Here is a 19,984-nt window from a genome sequence, read left to right as displayed (position 1 = left end):
GGGAGCCGTGCCCTTTTCTTCTCGTGGAGGATTCTCGACACCCCCGTCCTTTTCGAGGTCCCCCCCATGCGCCGCCATTTTGCCGCACCCCAAGCAGCCGCCATTTTGGTGTTATTAAAGGCTCTATTGATCTCTGCTGGGCGCCGCCATTTTTTTGTGCCCCAGGGGTGCGCTATTTACGGAGTCCCCCCCATCAGGCGGCTCGCACTGGGTCTCGTTACTGGAAACCGTGCTGGGAGATCTCCGACGCCTCTTACGGAGGTCTCAGGCCTTCAGTAGGGGGACAGGACGGCGCCACAACCTTCCTACTCATTCCGCCCACCCCTCCGCGCGCGTAATGGTTCATCCCACAGTGCCCTCTCAAGTCCCGCCTAAACCTCGACCAATCAGCACCGCGCTCCGCCGGAAGTGGCCGAGCACCGGAAGCGTCTCTATGGCAACCAGCGGAAGTCCCGCTCTCTCCCGGAAGTGGCGGCGCGGCCATGGGCGCCTCGAAGAAGCACCGGGAGCGCGGCGGGGCCGAGGCGGCCGAGGAGGCCCCGGGAGCGGCCGGGACGGGCGGAGGCGGCGGCGGCGGCGGCGGCAGCAGCAGCAGCGCGGGGCGGCCCCGCGAGCACCGCAAGCACCGGCACCGCGGCGGGGAGCGGCGCGGGAAGCGCAGCCGCTCCCGGGGGGAGCGCGGAGGCTCCGGGGGCGGCTCCGGTTCCTCGAGGCGCGGAGGGGCCGAGGAGGCCGGGAGGAGCGGCCATGGCCGGGGCGGCTCCGAGAGCGAGCGGAGAGCCAAGAGGGAGAGGAAGGAGGAGCGGGAGGAACCCGGTGAGGGGAAATTTTGGGGGGATTTGGGGAGAATTTGGGGTTTGGGGGGGGGGCAGGTTTGGATGGGGGAGACCCCAGAGGGATTTTGGGGGGCAGGGGGTTAAAGGGGAATTTTAGGGATCTTAAGGGGATTTGGGGGGGATTAAAAGTGAATTTGGGGGGATTAAAGTGAAATTTTGGGGGGCTAAAGGGAATTTTTGGGAGATCCAAGAGGATTTTGGGGTGTTAAGGGGAATTTTGGGGGTTTAAAGGGGAATTTTGGGGTGCATGAGGCAACTGGGGTGAGGCAGCTCCTCCGGGGGTACCAGAGGAGCTTTTTGTATTTTAATTAATTACTAATAAATTTTTAATTACCCCCCCACAGCTGCTCCCAAATCCGCAGCAGGCGAATCCTCCCTGAGCGTGGAAGAAACCAAGTGAGGAACCCCCCCCCAAAAAAATCCCCCAAAATTGGGGTTTCTCCCCCAAATCTGCCCCCCCTCAAAATTGGGGTCCTCACCCCAAAACTTCCAAATTTGGGGTCCCCAAACCCCAAACCCCCCCCTGAACCCCTTTTCCTGTTCCCAGTAAGCTCCGGGCCAAACTGGGACTGAAACCACTGGAGACCAGCACGGCCAAGAAAGGTGGGGGGGGGGGGATTTTGGGGGATTTGGGGATTTTGGGGGATTTGGGGGGATTTTGGGGCTGATTCTTGGTCTGATTTTAAGGCTGAGTTTGAGGAGCCCAGGGGCCGATTTTAGGGCTCATTTTGGGGTTGTTTTTGGTAATTTTCGTGCTGATTTCTGGGCTTGATTAGAGGATGTTTGGGGTTAATTTTGGGGCGGATTTTGGGGTATTCTGGGCCATTTTGGGGTTGATTTGTTGTGCAATTATAGGGTCGATTTCAGGACTAATTTTGGGCCTGAATTGGGATTTTTGGGGTGGATTTTGGAGTGTCTTGGGGCTGATTTTGGGCTGGATTTTGGGGCCGATTTTACCAATTTTGGGGCTGATTTTGGGGTGGATTTTAGAGGGCCCTGGGGCTGATTTTGGGGCTGATTTTTGGGTGCCCTGAGTCTGATTTTGGGGCTAATTTTGGGCTGATTTTGGCCTGAATTTTGGGGCCGATTTTACCAATTTTGGGGCCAATTTTACCAATTTTGGGGCCGATTTTGGGGTGGATTTTAGAGTGCCCTGGGGCTGATTTTGGGGTGCCTTGGGGGTGATACGAGGCTGATTTTGAGGCCGATTTAACTGATTTTGGGGCTGATATTCGACTGATTTGGGGCTGATTTTTGGGTGCCCTGAGTCTGATTTTGGGGCTGATTTGGGCTGATTTTGGGGCTGATTTTGGGGCTGATTTTGGGCTGATTTTGGGGTTTATTTTGAGCTGATTTTGGGGCTAATTTTGCCCTGCTTTTGAGCTGATTTTGCCCTGATTTTGCCCTGATTTTTGCCTGATTTTGCCCTGCTTTTGAGCTGATTTTGAGCTGCTTTTGCCCTGATTTTGCCCTGATTTTTGCCTGATTTTGCCCTGCTTTTGAGCTGATTTTGGGGCTGATTTTGCCCTGATTTTGCCCTGACTTGGAGCTGATTTTGCCCTGATTTGGAGCTGATTTTGCCCTGATTTGGAGCTGATTTTGCCCTGATTTTGGAGCTGATTTTGGAGCTGATTTTGCCCTGATTTGGGGGCTGATTTTGAGCTGATTTTGGGGCTGATTTTGCCCTGATTTTGGGGCTGATTTTGCCCTGATTTTGGGGCTGATTTTGCCCTGATTTTGGGGCTGATTTGGAGCTGATTTTGCCCTGATTTTGGAGCTGATTTTGCCCTGATTTTGCCCTGATTTTGGGGCTGATTTTGCCCTGATTTTGGGGCTGATTTGGGGCTGATTTTGCCCTGATTTTGGAGCTGATTTTGCCCTGATTTTGCCCTGATTTTGGGGCTGATTTGGAGCTGATTTTGCCCTGATTTTGAGCTGATTTTGCTCTGATTTTGCTCTGATTTTGAGCTGCTTTTGCCCTGATTTTGCTCTGATTTTTGCCTGATTTTGCCCTGCTTTGGAGCTGATTTTGGGGCTGATTTTGGAGCTGATTTTGCCCTGATTTGGAGCTGATTTTGCCCTGATTTGGGGCTGATTTTGGAGCTGATTTTGCCCTGATTTTGCCCTGATTTTGCCCTGATTTTGAGCTGATTTTGCCCTGATTTGGAGCTGATTTTGGAGCTGATTTTGCCCTGATTTGGAGCTGATTTTGCCCTGATTTTGGAGCTGATTTTGCCCTAATTTTGAGCTGATTTTGCCCCGATTTTGCTCTGATTTTGAGCTGCTTTTGCCCTGATTTTGCTCTGATTTTTGCCTGATTTTGCCCTGATTTGGAGCTGATTTTGGGGCTGATTTTGCCCTGATTTTTGCCTGCTTTTGCCCTGATTTGGAGCTGATTTTGGGCCTGATTTTGGGGCTGATTTTGGGGCTGATTTTGGGGCTGATTTTGCCCTGATTTGGAGCTGATTTTGCCCTGATTTGGAGCTGATTTTGGGGCTGATTTTGGAGCTGATTTTGCCCTGATTTTGAGCTGATTTTGCCCTGATTTTGAGCTGATTTTGCCCTGATTTTGAGCTGATTTTGCCCTGATTTGGAGCTGATTTTGCCCTGCTTTTGCCCTGCCTTTGGCGCAGAGGCAGGCACCAAGGAGGACCCGCTGGCGGCCGAGGTGATCAATCCCCTGGCGCTGCGGCAGCGCGAGGAAATCCGCGAGAAGCTGGCGGCGGCCAAGGAGAAACGGCTGCTGAACCAGAAACTGGGGTGCGGAAATGGGGGGCTGGGGGGGCTGGGGGAGAATTGGGGGGCTTTGGGGAGGAATTGGGGGGTTTGGGGAGGAATTGGGGGGCTGGGAGGAGATTTGGGGAGGTTTGGGGGAAAATTGAGGGGATTTGGGGGGTCTGGGGGGTGTTTAGGGGATTTTTGGGGAGCTGACAGGGGGTTTGGGGGGCTGGGGGGGGGCTGGGGAGAAATTAGGGGGCTTGGGAGGGGATTTGGGGGGGTTGGGGAGGAATTGGGGGTGTTTGAGGGTTTTGGGGGAGTTTTGGGGATTTTGGGGGGAGTTTTGGGGATTTGGGGTGTCTGGGGAGAAACTGGGGGGGTTTGGGGGATGTTTAGGGGATTTTTGGGGAGCTGGGAAGGGATTTGGGGGTGTCTGGGGAGGAATTGGGGGCATTTGAGGGGTTTGGAGGGATTGGGGAGGGGTTTTGGGGGGAATTTGGGGTGTTTGGGGGATTTTGGGGGGCTGAGAGGGATTTGGGGGGACTAGGAGGGGATTTTGAAGGAATTTGGGGGATACCAGGGTGGATTTGGGGGTGCTGGGATTGGATTTGGGGTTCTCAGGGGGAATTTTTGGGGGGCCAGGATGGGATTTTGGGGCAGATAAAAAATTCGGGGAGGGTTGGAAAGATTTCAAGAGGATCTGGGATGAAATTTTGGGGGCACAAAAAATATTTTAGGGATTCGTTTAGGAACCACAAGAAACATTTTGGGGTAAAATTTGCCGAGCCGAGAGAAAAACCTTTTAAGAATGTTGAGAAAAACTTGGAATTTCTGAAAAGCATAGAAAATCCAGGAGGATTTGGGGGGATTCAGGGCTGATTTGAGGCGGTTGTGGGGACCCCAAAATGTCCTTTTTTTGCCCCAAAAAGGAAAGTGAAGACGCTGGGGGAGGAGGAGCCCTGGCTGGACGACGCGGCCGCGTGGATCGAGCGCAGCCGGGCGCTGCAGAGGGAGAAGGAGCTGGCAGAGAAAAGGGTGGGAAGGGACCCAAAAACCCAAAAAACCCCAAATCCCAGCAAAACCCCAAACCCCCCTGATTTCGGTCCAAAAATGGCATTTTTACCCCAATTTTTAGCGGTTTTACAGCAAAAATTTGGATTTTTAGGGTTTTTTTTTTTTTAGGGCTTTTCCCACCTAAAATCCTGATTTTGCTTTGGATTTTGGGAATTGTGGAGCTGCTGAAAATGCCGGTTGAAATTTAAAGTTTTTAGTCAAAAATCTCCTAAAAATGAAATGTTTTGGGGGGTTAAATCTTTCTTCTGAGATAAATTTTGGGTTAAAATGGAAAATCTTGAGGTTAAAATTTAGATTTCATCCCAATTTTTAGGAATTTTTACCTTCAATGTGATTTTTAGGGTTATTCCCTCAAACCACCCGTAAAATCAATGCTTTGAGGTTTTACATTTTTCATTTTTGCAGTAAACTTTTCAAGCACGGTGCTAAAATCCCAGATTTTGCCCCCAAAATTCTGCTTCAGCCTCAATTTTCAGGGATTTTGTCACCACTTTAAGGTTAAATCCCATTTTTAGGAGCATCCCCAAAAAACCCCATAAAACCCCAAGGGTTTGGGGGCATTTCCTTGGAGTTTATCGGCGTTTTTTGAGCCAAAAATGAGAATTTTGGGGTCGTTTTTTCCATATTGACAAACTGCTCCGTTCCTGTTTTTCTGGGGCGGGGCTGGGGGTGTCCCTTGGTGTCACCAGTGTCACCGGTGTCCCCAAACTGGTGTCACTGGGGGGCTTTGCAGGCCAAGCTGCTGGAGGAGATGGACCAGGAGTTCGGGGTCAGCCCCTTGGTGGAGGAGGAGTTCCAGCGGCGCCGGAGGGTGAGGGACACCGGGGACAGCTTGGGGACATTGGGGACATTGGGGACACTGGGGACAGGCAGTGACCCCCCCTGTGCCCCCCAGGAGCGTTACAGCGCCCGGGACCTGCAGGGGCTGACGGTGGAGCACGACCCGGCCTCGATCCCCGAGGGACAAACACTGGTGCTGACCCTGAAGGACAGGGGTCAGTGGGGACATTGGGGAGGCACAGGGACATCGGGGACAGTGGGGACATGGGGGGCAGTGGGGACATTGGGGTGGTACAGGGACATGGGGGGCAGTGGGGACTCTGGAGACATTGGGGACGTTGGGGACATTGGGGAGGCACAGGGACAGAACCTGATGCTGACCATGAAGGACAAGGGTCAGTGGGGACATGGGGACATTGGGGTGGCACAGGGACATCGGGGTCAGTGGGGACATCGGGGAGGCACAGGGACATTGGGGTCAGTGGGGACAATGGGGACATTGGGGACATCGGGGACACTGGGGACATTGGGGAGGTACAGGGACATCGGGGTCAGTGGGGACATCGGGGACACTGGGGACATTGGGGAGGTACAGGGACATCGGGGTCAGTGGGGACATTGGGGACATTGGGGTGGCACAGGGACGGAGCCTGGTGCTGACCCTGAAGGACAAGGGACATTGGGGACATCGGGGCCATTGTGGTGGCCTAGGGACAGCACTCAGTGGGGACATGGTGGAGACAGGACTGTCCCCAAGGGCCGTGGGAAGGGTACGTGGAGCGTGGGGTGGCTTGTCCTTGTGCAAGGTGTCCTCTCACTGTCCCTTTTGTCCCTTCTCTGTCACCTCCCTGTGTCCCCTGGATGTGTTCCTGTGCTGTCCCCTGTCCCCTCACTGTCCCTGTGTCCCCTGTCCCTGTGTCACCTGTCCCTGGTGTTGTCCCCTGTCTGTGTCCCTGTCCCCTGGCTGTCCCCATGTCCCTTGTCTGTCCCCATGTCTCCTGGCTGTGTCCCTGTCCCCTCTATCCCCTGTCTGTGTCCCCTGGCTGTCCCCATGTCCCCATGTCCCCTCCCTGTCCCCATGTCCCCTGGCTGTGTCCCCTGTCTGTGTCCCTGTCCCTGGTGCTGTCCCCTGTCCGTGTCCCTGTCCCTGACCCTGTCCCCTGGCTGTCCCCATGTCCCCTGGCTGTGTCCCTGTCCCTGGCTGTGTCCCCTGTCCCTGTCCCCATGTCCCCTCCCTGTCCCCTGTCCCTGACCCTGTCCCCCGGCTGTGTCCCTGTCCCCTGGCTGTCCCCATGTCCCCTCCCTGTCCCCTGTCCGTGTCCCTGTCCCCCGGCTGTCCCCTGGCCCCAGGTGTCCTGGAGGGCGGCGAGGACGTGCTGGAGCAGGTGGCTCTGGCCGCGGCCGCGCGGGCTCAGGAGGAGCAGGAGCTGCGCCGGCGCCGCCCCAACTACGACCCCTACGGAGAGCAGGAGCCGGGGCCCGGCGCGCAGGTACCGGGCACGAGATACCGCGATATCGCGATACACCTATTGAGATCACAACGTATCGATCAATATCACGACGCGTGCGATATATCGATTGAGATCACGATATATCGTCGATATCACAATGTATTGCGATGTAGTGATTGATATCATGATATATCGATTGAGATCACGACATATTGCAATATAGCGATTGATATCACGATATATCATTGGATATCACAATGTATTGCAATACATAGATTGATATCACGATATGTCATTCGATATCATGATGTATTGCGATACATAGATTGATATCACGATATATCGATCGATATCGTGACATTGTGATATAGCGATTGATATCACGATGTATCAATCGATATCGTGACGTATTGTGATGTAGCGATCGATATCACGATATATCGATCGATATCATGGCATATTGTGATATCGTGAGATCCCGATATATCGTTTGATATAGTGACGTATCGCGATACATGGATTGATATTACGATATATTGCGATACATCGATTGAGATCTCGATATATCGATTGAGATCACGATATATCGTTTGATATCGTGATACATCAATTGAGATCGCGATATATCGTTCGATATCGCGATATATCGCGCCGTATCGCGCCGTGTCGCCCCGCAGGCACCGGCACTGCTGCCGCAGTACGACGAGCCGGGGCCGCGCCCCTCGTTCCGCCTGGGCCCGGGGGGGACGCAGGACGCGGGGGGGGACCCCCGGCCCGGGCCCCTCCCCCCGCCAGGCCCCGCCCCCCAGAGCCTGGAGCTGCCCCTCCCCCGCCTGGCCAGCGAATACCTGAGCCCCGAGGAGATGGTGAGGGGGGCGGGGGGGGTTGGGGGGGATTTGGGGGGGTTTGGGGTCACTGGGGGGGTTTGGGGTCTTGGGGGGTTTGGGGGCAGATTTGGGGTCACTGGGGGGGGTTTGGGGGGGATTTGGGGTCATTGGGGAGGTTTGGGGGTCATTGGGAGGATTGGGGTAATTGAGGGAGGATTTGTGGTCCTGGGGTGGATTTTGGTGCAATTGGGGAGATTTGGGGTCACAGGGAGAATTCTGGGGTAATTTGGGGGTAATTTTGGGATAATTTGGGGGTAATTCAGTGGGGATTTGGGGGTAATTTGGGGTAATTTAGGGGGGATTTGGAGTCACTGGGGAGGATTTGGGGGTAATTTAGTGGGGATTGGGGTAATTTAGGGGGGGTTTGGGGTCCTGGGGAGGATTTTGGGGTGTTTTGGGGTAATTTAGGGGGGTTGGGGTCCTGAGGAGGATTTTGGGGTGATTTAGGGGGTTTGGGGTCCCGAGGAGGATTTTGGGGTGATTTAGGGGGATTTGGGGTCCTGAGGAGGATTTTGGGGTGATTTTGGCGCTCGCAGGCGGTGACGTTCCGCAAGACGCGGCGCCGCGTGCGGAAGCTGCGCAGGAAGGAGAAGCCCCTGAGGGCCGACGACCTCCTGGCCACGGCCCCGGGGGACACGCAGGGCGACTTCGGCTCCAGGTGGGGCTGGGGGTCCTGAAAGGGTTAAGGGGGGGATTTGGGGGGTCCTGGGGCAATTTGCGGGGTCCTGGGGGGGATTTGGGGGGGTCCTGGGGGGGATTTGGGGGGGTCCTGGGGGGATTTGGGGGGTCCTGGGGGATTTGGGGGATCCTGGGGGGATTTGGGGGGTCCTGGGTGGGTCCTGGGGGTGTGGGGAGGGTCCTTAAAGGGCTGGGGCAGGATTTTGGGGGGTCCTGGGGGGATTTGGGGGGTCCTGGGGGGATTTGGGGGATCCTGGCAGGACTGGGGGTGTCCTGGGTGGATCCTGGGTGTCATTTTTGGGGTTCAATCCCCCCCAATCCCCCCCCCCGCAGGTCGCGGGGCCGGGGCCGGCGGGTGCAGGAGGATGAGGAGGGGCCCGGGGGGGACCCCGAGAACGGCCCCGACCCCCCCGAGGGGACCCCCCAGGCCCCGCTGCCCTCGGACGACACCCGCACGGAGAACATGGACATCAGCAGCGACGGTGGGCGCGGTTTGGGGGGATTTGGGGGATTTAGGGGCGTTTAGGGAGGATTTCAGGGTGGATTTTGGGGGGTTTAGGGGATTTTAGGGTGGATTTTGGGGGGTGTAGGGTGGATTTTGGGGGATTTAAGGGATTTTAGGGTGGATTTTGGGGGATTTAGGGAGGATTTTGGGGGTTTAGGGAGGATTTTAGGGTGGATTTTGGAGGATTTAGGAAGGATTTTAGGGTGGATTTTGGAGGATTTAGGGAGGATTTTGGGGTGGATTTTAGGGTGGATTTTGGGGGATTTAGGGGATTTTAGGATAGATTTTGGGGGATTTTAGGATGGATTTGGAGGGTTTTTAGGGTGGATTTTGGGGGATTTAGGGAGGATTTTGAGGGATTTAGGATGGATTTTGGGGGATTTAGGGAGGATTTTGGGGGGCTTTAGAGTGGATTTTAAGGGGGTTTGGGGGGTTCTTAGGGGATTTTCGGGTCCCCCTGACCCCAATTTGTGTCCCAGAGGAGCCGGGAGCCCCCTGACCTTGCAGGACGATGAGCTAGAGAAGGAATTGGGGGATTCAGGGGCATTTTGGGGGGGATTTTTGGGGGATTTTGGGGTCCCCCTGACCCCACTTTGCTGGCCCTGGAGGAGGACGAGGCTGAGCAGGAACTTGGGGGATTTGGGGGTGGTTTTAGGGGTTTTGAGAGGGAGATTTTGGGGGAATTTTCTGGGATTTTGGGGGGGGATTTTGGGGGAATTTTTGGGGGATTTTGGGGGGGATTTTGGGGTCCCCCTGACCCTGATTTCCCCCCAGACGAAGCCGCCCCCCCCGGGACGCCCCCGGCCCTGGAGGAGGACGAGGCTGAGCAGGAGCTGCAGCAGCAGCTGGAGCGGGGCCGGCGCCTGCGGCAGCTGCGGGAGCTGCGCGAGGGAGGGGGAGAGAAGGTGAGACCCCTCCCCAAAAAATTCCTCCCAAAAATCCCCCTAAAACCCTTCCTAAAGAACCCCTAAATCCTCCTCTAAAAGCCCCCAAAAAATACTCCCAAAAATCCTCCTAAAATCCCTCCTAAAAAACCCTAAATCCTCCTCTAAAACCCCCAAAAAATCCTCCCAAAAATCCCCCTAAAACCCTTCCTAAAGAACCCCTAAATCCTCCTCTAAAAGCCCCCAAAAATCCTCCCAAAAACCCTCCTAAAATCCGTCCTAAAAACCCCTAAATCCTCCTCTAAAAGCCCCAAAAAGTTCTCCCAAAAATCCCCCTAAAACCCCTCCTAAAATATCTCTAAATCCTCCTCTAAAAGCCCCAAAATCCTCCTAAAAAAACCCCTAAATCCTTCTCTAAAAGCCCCCAAAAAATCCTCCTAAAAATCCCTCTAAAACCCCTTCAAATCCTCCAAACTCCCCCAAATCTCCACCAATTCCTCCCAAATTGCCCCAAACTCCCCCAAACCTCCTCATGGGACCCCCAATCCCAACCCCTCCCCCCCAAAACCCCGTCAAACCCCAATACCCTCCCCAAAATCCCTCATTGGGGACCCCCTAAAGCGGGGGGCTAACCCCAACCCGGGGGTCCCCTCTGCCCCCTGCCCTTGCCCAGGTGCTGGAGCTGCTCCGGGGGGGCTCCGGGGGGCTCCCGGGGGGGCCGGACCCGCGGGCGGGGGGCAGCATCGTCTTCAACGCCACCTCGGAGTTCTGCCGGACACTGGGCGAGATCCCGACCTACGGGCTGGCCGGGAACCGCGAGGAGCAGGACGAGCTCATGGTCAGGGACTGGGGGGTTTGGGGGGATTTGGGGGGGATTAGAGGGGGTTTGGGGGGGTTAGAGGGGGTTTGGGGGGGATTAGAGGGGGTTTTGGGGGGTTAGAGGGGATTTGGGGGGGATTTGGGGTGGTTAGAGGGGATTTGGGGGGATTTGTGGGGGGATTTGGGGTGGTTGGAGGGGGTTTGGGGAGATCCCGACCTACGGGCTGGCCGGGAACCGCGAGGAGCAGGACGAGCTCATGGTCAGGGACTGGGGGGTTTGGGGGGGTTAGAGGGGATTTGGGGGGGATTTGGGGGGGTTAGAGGGGATTTGGGGTGGTTGGAGGGGGTTTGGGGAGATCCCGACCTACGGGCTGGCCGGGAACCGCGAGGAGCAGGACGAGCTCATGGTCAGGGACTGGGGGGTTTGGGGGAGTTTGGGGGGATTTGGGGGCGTTAGAGGATGTTTGGGGGGTTGGAAGGGATTTGGGGTGGTGGGGAGGGGGTTTGGGGGGGATTTGGGGGCGATCTCGGGTCTTTGGGAGAGTTTGGGGCAGTTTTGGGGGGGTTGGAATGGGGTTGGGGAGGAATTGGGAGCAGTTTGGGGGTTTAAAGGGGTTCTGGAGGGGATTTGAGGGGGGATTTGTTCTCCCCAAATTGGTCCTCTCTGTGTCCCCCAATGTCCCCCTGCTGTCCCCATGTCCCCAACACCCCAATGTCCCCTCCCTGTCCCTGCTGTCCCCAATTCCCCCGATGTCCCCGTGTCCCCCCACTGTCCCCAATCCCCCCAACACCCCAATGTCCCCCTGCTGTCCCCAACGTCCCCGCTGTCCCCAACACCCCCAACGTCCCTGTTGTCCCCATGTCCCCTGCGTCCCCATGTTCCCGTGGTGTCCCCAACACCCCAATGTCCCCGCTGTCCCCCCGCTGTCCCCAATGTCCTGGTGGTGTCCCCAACACCCCAATGTCCCCATACTGTCCCCGTGTCCCCAACGTCCCCACTGTCCCCATGTCCCCCAATGTCCCCATGTCCCCTGCTGTCCCCGCTGTCCCCATGTTCCCTGCTGTCCCCATGTCCCCATGTCCCCAATGTCCTGGTGGTGTCCCCAACACCCCAATGTCCCCTGCTGTCCCCAACATCCCCGCTGTCCCCATCTCCCCCTGCTGTCCCCAATGTCCCCATGTCCCCATGGTGTCCCCATGTCCCCGCTGTCCCCACTGTCCCCATGTCCCCCTGCTGTCCCCACGTCCCCATGTCCCCATGCTGTCCCCACTGTCCCCATGTCCCCCTGCTGTCCCCGCTGTCCCCATGTCCCCATGGTGTCCCCATGTCCCTGTGTCCCCACTGTCCCCAATGTCCCCTGTGTCCCCAACGTCCCTATGTCCCCTGCTGTCCCCACTGTCCCCATGTCCCCATGGTGTCCCCAATGTCCCCACTGTCCCTGTGTCCCCAATGTCCCCATGTCCCCATGGTGTCCCCATGTCCCCTGCTGTCCCCGCTGTCCCCAACGTCCCCGCTGTCCCCAGGCCCTGGAGCGGGCCGGGCGCCCGGCGTCGCCCCCGGAGCCGCCGGACTCGGAGGGAGAGGAGAACGTGGGCTGGAGCAGCGTGAACCTGGCCGAGGAGCGGCAGCACCAGGACGTGAGGGGTTAAACTGGGGGGAGACACCCCCAAAGTGGGGGGAAACACCCCAAAATGGGGGGAAACACCCCGAAAATGGGGGAAACACCCCAAAAATGGGGGGAAACACCCCAAAATGGGGAAATACCCCAAAAATGGGGGAAATACCCCAAAAATGGGGGAAATACCCCAAAAATGGGGGAAATACCCCAAAAATGGGGGAAATACCCCGAAAATGGGGGGAAACACCCTGAAAATGGAATGGGGGATCCCGAAAGTGGGGGGACACATTCCGAAAATGGGATGGGGGATCCTGAAAATTGAGGGAAACACCCCGAAAATGGGGGGAAACACCCCAAAAATGGGGGGAAAACCCCCAAAAATTGAATGGGGGGATCCTGGAAATGGGGAGAAACACCCCGAAAATGGGGGGAAACACCCTGAAAATGGGATAGGGGATCCCAAAATTGGAGAGCCAGACACGGGCACCCTCAAAAAAAAATGGGGAGACCCAAAAAATGAGACCCTAAAACGAGCTCACCCCAAACCTGGCCCCACCAAACTCCCCCTTTGGGGACCCTGTGGGGTTTTTTTTGGGGCTCCCCGGTTTTTGGGGTGCCCCTGACCCCCCCTTTGTTCAGTTCTCAGCCTCGTCCACCACGATCCTGGACGAGGAGCCCATCGTGAACCGGGGCCTGGCGGCGGCGCTGCTGCTCTGCCAGAACAAAGGTCGGGGTTCGGGGGAAATTGGGGGTTTTGGGGGTTTTTTAGTGGGGTTTGGGGAAATTTGGGGGTTTTTAGGGTCCTTCGGTGAGGTGTGGGGTCTGTGGGGGAGTTTGGGGTTCTCACTGTGGGATTTGGGGGGAAATTTTGGGGGTTTTGGGGTTCTCACAGTGGGATTTTGGGGTTTTTGGGGTTCTTATTGTGGCATTTGGGGGAAATTTGGGGGTTTTTAGGGTCCTTCGGTGGGGTTTGGGATCTGTTGGGGAGTTTGGGGTTCTTTAGTGGGGGTTTGGGGGAAATTTGGGGGTTTTGGGGAAATTTGGGGGTTTTGGGGTTCTTTAGTGGGGTTTGGGGGTCTTGGGGGGTTTTGGGGTCCTTCAGGGGGATTTGGGGGAAATTTGGGGGTTTTGGGGTTCTTTAGTGGGGTTTGGGGTCTGTGGGGGGGTTTGGGGTTCTTACAGTGGGATTTGGGGGAAATTTGGGGTTTTGGGGTTCTTTAGTGGGGTTTGGGGTCTGTGGGGGGGTTTGGGGTTCTCACAGTGGGATTTGGGGGAAATTTGGGGGATTTGGGGTTCTTTAGTGGGGTTTGGGGGAAATTGGGGGTTTTGGGGTCCTTACAGTGGGATTTGGGGGAAATTTGGGGTTTTGGGGTCCTTCGGTGGGGTTTGGGGTCTGTGGGGGAGTTTGAGGTTCTTACAGGGGGATTTGGGGGGTTTTGGGGTTCTCACAGTGGGGTTTGGGGGAAATTTTGTGGTTTTGGGGTTCTCACAGTGGGGTTTGGGATCTGTCTGATGGGGTTTTGGGGGGTCTGGGGTTCCCTGTGGGGTTTGGGGTCCCTGTGGGGTCTCACACGTGTCCCCCCCCGTCCCCAGGGCTGTTGGAGACCACGGTGCAGAAGGTGGCGCGAGTGAAGGCCCCGAACAAATCCCTGCCCTCGGCCGTGTACTGCATCGAGGACAAGATGTGAGCGTCCCCAATGTCACCCGAGTGTCACCTGTGTCCCCTCAGTGTCCCCTCAGTGTCCCCAATGTCACCTGTGTCACCTCAGTGTCACCTGTGTGTCTCCGATGTCGTTTGGGTGTCACCTGCATTGTCCCTTGTGTTGCCTCCTCTGTCACCCGGAGCCTCCCGATGTCCCCAATGTGTCCCCAATGTCCCCACTGTGTCCCCAATGTCCCCAGGGCCATCGATGACAAGTACAGCCGCCGGGAGGAGTTCCGGGGTTTCACGCAGGATTTCAAGGAGAAGGACGGCTACAGACCCGACGTCAAGATCGAGTACGTGGACGAGACCGGCCGCAAGCTCACCCCCAAAGAGGTGGCGTGTCCCCAGCCCCCCGCAGTGTCCCCAACCCCCCCCATGCTGTCCCCAACCCCCCCCATGCTGTCCCCAACCCCCCCGCGGTGTCCCCAGACCCCAAAACATCCCCAAGCTCTGTGGTGTCCCCGATGTCCCCACAATGTCCTCAGTGTGCCCCCCCGTCCCAGTGTCTCCCTGATGTCCCCAAGCCTGCAATGTCCCCGTGCTGTCCCCAGTGTCCCCAATGTCCCCCTGCTGTCCCCAATGTCCCCAAGCCCCCAATGTCCCCAGTGTCCCTGCTGTCCCCAGTGTCCCTAACGTCCCCGTGCTGTCCCCAGGCCCCCAGTGTCCCCGTGCTGTCCTCATGCTGTCCCCAATGTCCCCAGTGTCCCCAAGCCCCCAATGTCCCCAGTGTCCCCCCGCTGTCCCCAATGTCCCTAATGTCCCCAATGTCCCCCCTGCTGTCCCCAAGCCCCCAGTGTCCCCGATGTCCTCGTGCTGTCCCCAAGGTCCCCAAGCCTCCAATGTCCCCAGTGTCCCCCTGCTGTCCCCAATGTCCCTAATGTCCCCAGTGTCCCCAATGTCCCCAGTGTCCCCCTGCTGTCCCCAATGTCCCCAGTGTCCCCCTGCTGTCCCCAATGTCCCTAATGTCCCCAGTGTCCCCAATGTCCCCCTGCTGTCCCCAATGCCCCCAGTGTCCCCCTGCTGTCCCCAATGTCCCCGCTGTCCCCCAGGCGTTCCGGCAGCTCTCCCATCGCTTCCACGGGAAGGGCTCGGGGAAGATGAAGACGGAGAGGAGGATGAAGAAGCTGGATGAGGAGGCGGTGAGGGGCATCTGGGGGGATTTGGGGCTTTTTGGGGATTTTTGAGAAATTTTGGGGATTTTGAGGGGAATTTCAGGGATTTTTGGTGGAATTTTGGAGATTTTTGGGGGATTTTTGAGACATTTTTGGGGGAATTTTGGGGCATTTTTTGGAGATTTTTGGGGGATTTTGAGATACCCCCCCCACCTCATGCTCCCATTGGGGTCTCCACCCCAATTTTGAGCTCTCCACTCCAATTTTGGGGTCTCCACACCAATTTTGGGGTCTTGTGGTTCTGCTGAAGGTTTTGACCCCAATTTTGGGGTTCCCGGGATGTTTCTGAGGTCGTTGGCCCAAACTTTGGGATCCTCCAGGCTGATTTTGGGATCCCCCGGAGCCTTTTGGGGTCCCCTGGAGGCTTTTGGCGTCCCCCCAGCTCCACTGGGGAATCCCAGCCCAATTTGGGCACCTCCAGCCCCAATTTTGGGGTCTCCCCTGTGGTTTTGGGGTCTCCCCTGTGGTTTTGGGGTCTCCCCTGTGGTTTTGGGGTCTCCAATACCCCAGCAATGGGATCGGGGCATTCCCTTGAGATTTTGGGGGTTTTTTTCCCTGGATTTTTGGGGAATTCCCAGAGTTTTTGGGGTCCCCCTGATCTTGGGGTGCCCCTCTGATTATGGGGTGCAGCCCCCAAAGAAGGGGACCCCCAGTGTCCCCCAGCCCCCAAAACTCAGGGAGTTTCCCTTTGGAATTCCGGGAATTCTCCGGGTTGTTTTTTTGGGGCCGTTTCTGGGGTTTTTGGGGCGGCCCTGATTTGGGGGTCCCTCCCCCCGTTTTTGGGGCGCAGCTGCTGAAGAAGATGAGCTCCAGTGACACCCCCCTGGGCACGGTGGCGCTGCTGCAGGAGAAGCAGCGGGCGCAGAAGACGCCGTACATCGTCCTGAGCGGCTCCGGCAAGAGCATGAACGCGTGAGCGCCAAACTGGGAGCACTGGGGGGCACTGGGAGGGACTGGGGGGGACTGGGATGGATTGAGAGGGAACTGGGAGGGACTGGGATGGAGTGGGAGGGACTGGGAGGGACTGGGGGGGACTGGGAGGGGGACTGGGGGAGACTGGGAGGGGATTGGGAGAGATTGGGAGGGACTGGGGGGCACTGGGAGGGACTGGGAGGGGTTGGGGGGCACTGGGAGGGATTGGGAGGGACTGGGATGGAGTGGGAGGGACTGGGAGGGACGCAAAAGGGGACTGGGGGCACTGGGGGGGGGGGGGCACTGGGAGGGGGAGGGAACTGGGAACTGGGATGGGCGGGGGGCTGGGAGGGACTGGGGGCACGGGAGGGACTGGGAGGGGTTGGGGGGCGCACTGGAAGGGACTGAGATGGACTGGGAAGGGCACTGGGATGTACTGGGATGGACTGGGAGGGATTGGAAAGGAACTGGTGGGGGGACTGGGAGGGACTGGGGGGGCTCAAAGGGGATTGGGATGGAATTGAGAAGGACACGAAGGGGACTGGGAGGGACTGGGATGAACTGGGAGGGACTGGGGGGAACTGGGAGCACTGGGACGCTGACCCCCCCCCTCCCCTTTTCCTTCCAGGAACACCATCACCAAGTGAGGGGACACCTTGGGGACACCTTGGGGACAGCCTGGGACATCCTGGGGACGTTGCTGGAAACCCTGGGGGCGATTTTGGGACTCTTGGGGACACCCCTGGGGACACCCCTGTCCCCCTCCCCGCCCCTGGGGACAATAAAGGCCTCCGGGAGTCACTTTGTGTCACCGCGTGTCACTGGGGGGGGGAGGGGACACTCACAGAGCCACCCCAGTGCCACCAGCGTCCTTTATTGGGGACCGTCCCCGCCCTGGCCCGTGTCCCCCCTGTCCCCGCTGTCCTTGTCCCCAGCGTCCTTTGGCTGCGCGGCCTCGGTCCCCGCGGTGTCCCCGGTGTCACTCGTGTCCTCTGTGTCCCCTGAGTGTCCCCGGCTGCCGCGCTCCGAGCTGGCCCCGGTGTCCCCAGCGCTGTCCTTGGTGTCCCCAGTGTCCCCTTGGCTGTCCTCGGTGTCCTCGTCGTTGTCCCCATTGTTGTCTTCGTTGTCCCCTTCGCTGTCCTCATCATCCTCCTCCTCGCTGTCCCCATCGCTGTCCCTGGTGTCCTCCTCGTTGTCCTCGTCCCCGTCACTGTCCCCGGTGTCCCCAGAGCTGTCCCCGGTGTCCCCAGGGGTCCCCCCCCGGTTGGTGTTGACAAAGAGCCCCTGCTCGTCACTGGGGGGGTCACACGGGGGGGTCACAGGGTCCCCAAAGTGCCACCGTGTCCCCAAGTGTGGCACCCTGTCCCCAAAGTGCCACCGTGTCCCCAAGTGGCCTGTCCCGTGTCCCAAGTGTCCCCTTGACCCCTTTAATCCCCCCTCCCCATTATTGTCCCCATTAATGACCCCAATTAACTCCCCCAATTATCCCCGAGTTATCACCCCCAATTAACCCCCCTAATTATCACCCCCCCAATTAACCCCCCAAATTATCACCCCCCTAATTAATCCACCATTATCACCCCCCTAATCAAAGTCCCATTATTGTCCTCATTAATAAACCTCAATTAACGGTAATTATTGCCCCCTCCCCAATTAACACTTCCATTAACCCAAATTAATTAGGATCCCATTATCACCACCCAATTAACACCTCCATTACCCCAAATTAATTAAGATCCCATTTTTACCTCCTAATTAATCCACATTATCACCCCCTCCCAATTAACACCCCCCCATTGCTCTAAATGATCAAATTAAAATCAAATTAAACCAAATCCCAATTAACCCCCATTACCACTCCCCAATTAATTAATTCCCCCTAATTAACTCACCCCTCCCGGGGGCTTTTCCTCTCCAGGGGCGAAGGCCTCGGGCCTGGGGGGATTTGGGGCATTTTGGGGGATTTTTTGTTGAGTTTGGGGTTGTTTTGGGGGATTTTGGGGGATTTGGGGGTGATTTGGGGGATTTTGGGGCATTTTGGGGGATTTTGGGGGATTTTTTGTTGAGTTTGGGGTTGTTTTAGTGGAGTTTTGGTGGATTTTGGGGGTTTCGGGGGTATTTAGGGGAGTTTTGGGGTATTTGGGGTGGTTTGGGATATTTTGGACTGATTTGAGCTGGTTTGGGGGGTTTGGGGGGAGGGATTTGGGGGAAATTTTAGGGGATTTTGGGAATTTAGGAGGAGTTTGGGGTTTTGGGGGGATTTTCTTTGGGTATTTTGGGATATTTCAGGTATTTTGGGGCAGTTTTGGGGTGTTTTGGGGGTTATTTTGGGGGATTTTTTGAGGTTTTTGGGGGGTATTTTTTGGCATATTTTGGGGGGGTATTTTAGACTATTCTGGGGCAATTTTGGGGTATTCTAGAGCAGTTTAGGGGGGTATTTTTGGGGTTTGGGGGGGTTGGGGGTTGTCTGGGGTATTTTTTGGGGGTACTTTGGGTGTTTTGGGGGGTATTTTTGGGGTATTGGGGTGGGGTTTTTTGGCTTTTGGGGGGTAATTTGGGGTTGGGGGGGTATTTGGGGGGTTTGGGGGGGTATTGGGGGGTTTGGGGGGTGTTTTGGGGGTTTTGGGGCACTTTTGGGGGTTTTGGGGTCGTACCAGAGCCCCTGGCGCTGCAGGGAGCGCACGTGGGGCGGGAGCAGCACCAGGGAGATCTCGGCTTTGACCTTGGAGCCCTCGAGGATGGGATCGACGAGCAGGAAATCGCCTGGGGACAGCGGGGGACACTGAGGGGACACTGAGGGGACACTGAGGGGACACTGAGGGGACAGCGGGGGACACTGAGGGGACACTGAGGGGACACTGAGGGACAGCGGGGGACAGAGGGACACAGGGACAGCCCCCGGGGTGGGGAGGGGGCAGCCAGGGGACACTGGGGGAGGGCAGGGTGGCAGTGCCAGGGTGACAATGCCAGGGGACAATGGCACAGGACAGTGACACAGTGACAGTGACAGGGTGACAATGGCACAGGACAGGGTGGCACGGGGACAATGACAATGACACAGGGACAACGAGGGTGGCAGTGTCACCTCTCTTGATCCAGATGTGCCTCCTGAAGCGCGGCGGCATGCTGGCCAGGAACCGCGTCCCCTCCGCCGTCTCCACCTCGTGCAGGTTGTTCCCCGGTGTGCCCAGCACCTGGGGGACACGGCCGGGCTCAGTGTCCCCTCAGCGTCCCCTCAGCGTCCCCCCCGAGTCTCACTGTCCCCAGGGCCACCTCTGCCTGTCCCCTTGTCACCCCCGTCCCTTCTGTGTCCCCCTGGCCCAGAGCTTTGTCCCCGTGTCCCCACAATGTCCCCACATCCCCCCTTGCCCTGTCCCCCCACTGTCCCCATTGGCCCTGACGTCTCCCCGATGTCCCCTCGATGTCCCCAATCCCCCCAGTGTCCCCAGTGTCCCCGCTGTCCCCAATCCCCCCAGTGTCCCCAGTGTCCCCAATGTCCCCCCAGTGTCCCCAATCCCCCCGCTGTCCCCCTGTCCCGGTTCTCACCCTGACCACGCTCTGTCCCTCCGCGGGCTGCACGCGCTCCTCCAGCAGCTCCCTCACCACGTGCTTCCGCTTGGTGGCGCGCGACATGGCGGGGCTGGGGGGACACGGGGGCTCAGGGACCCCCGGGGTGGGGGAGGGGCTGGGGGACACGGGGGGGGCTCAGGGACCCCCGGGGTGGGGGAGGGGCTGGGGGGACACGGGGGGGGCTCAGGGACCCCGGGGTGGGGGAGGGGCGGGGGGGAGCTCCGGGACCCCCCCGGGACCTCTCGGGACCCCCCGGCCCCGCCCCCACCGCGCGGCGCGCGCTCACCTGCGGCGGCACTTCCGGGTAGAGCGGCGGTGACGGTGACGTAACTTCCGGAAAGGAAGCCGGGAATATGTTAGGCCACGCCCCTTAA

At 57.7% G+C, this 19,984-nt stretch overlaps 2 protein-coding genes across 2 annotated transcripts; one reads left to right on the top strand and one right to left on the bottom strand.

The window, feature by feature from the left end:
- The first annotated feature begins 482 nt into the window (after positions 1–482).
- SART1 (spliceosome associated factor 1, recruiter of U4/U6.U5 tri-snRNP) lies at positions 483–16,824 on the top strand. Its single transcript, XM_030969921.1, has 21 exons — positions 483–513; positions 586–816; positions 1,181–1,232; positions 1,384–1,439; positions 3,470–3,596; positions 4,484–4,589; positions 5,362–5,439; positions 5,524–5,623; positions 6,759–6,898; positions 7,537–7,725; positions 8,283–8,404; positions 8,758–8,906; positions 9,704–9,834; positions 10,487–10,651; positions 12,157–12,270; positions 12,891–12,978; positions 13,845–13,935; positions 14,154–14,289; positions 15,006–15,095; positions 15,919–16,040; positions 16,669–16,824. Exons 1-21 carry the CDS (start codon positions 483–485, stop codon positions 16,685–16,687), a joined length of 2,337 nt encoding a protein of 778 aa, XP_030825781.1. The 3' UTR covers positions 16,688–16,824.
- Positions 16,825–16,854: 30 nt separating this feature from the next.
- On the bottom strand, positions 16,855–19,945 carry EIF1AD (eukaryotic translation initiation factor 1A domain containing). Its single transcript, XM_030969920.1, has 6 exons — positions 19,897–19,945; positions 19,587–19,680; positions 19,126–19,234; positions 18,695–18,803; positions 17,933–17,975; positions 16,855–17,513 (listed from the first exon to the last, which is right to left on the bottom strand). Exons 2-6 carry the CDS (start codon positions 19,671–19,673, stop codon positions 16,914–16,916), a joined length of 948 nt encoding a protein of 315 aa, XP_030825780.1. The 5' UTR covers positions 19,674–19,680; positions 19,897–19,945; the 3' UTR covers positions 16,855–16,913.
- Positions 19,946–19,984: the final 39 nt, after the last annotated feature.

The sequence above is a fragment of the Camarhynchus parvulus genome, unplaced genomic scaffold (assembly GCF_901933205.1).
Source record: "Camarhynchus parvulus unplaced genomic scaffold, STF_HiC, whole genome shotgun sequence".
NCBI lineage: Eukaryota > Metazoa > Chordata > Aves > Passeriformes > Thraupidae > Camarhynchus > Camarhynchus parvulus.
Note: the sequence above shows the minus strand (reverse complement) of the source record. Positions and strands in the feature narration are given on the sequence as shown.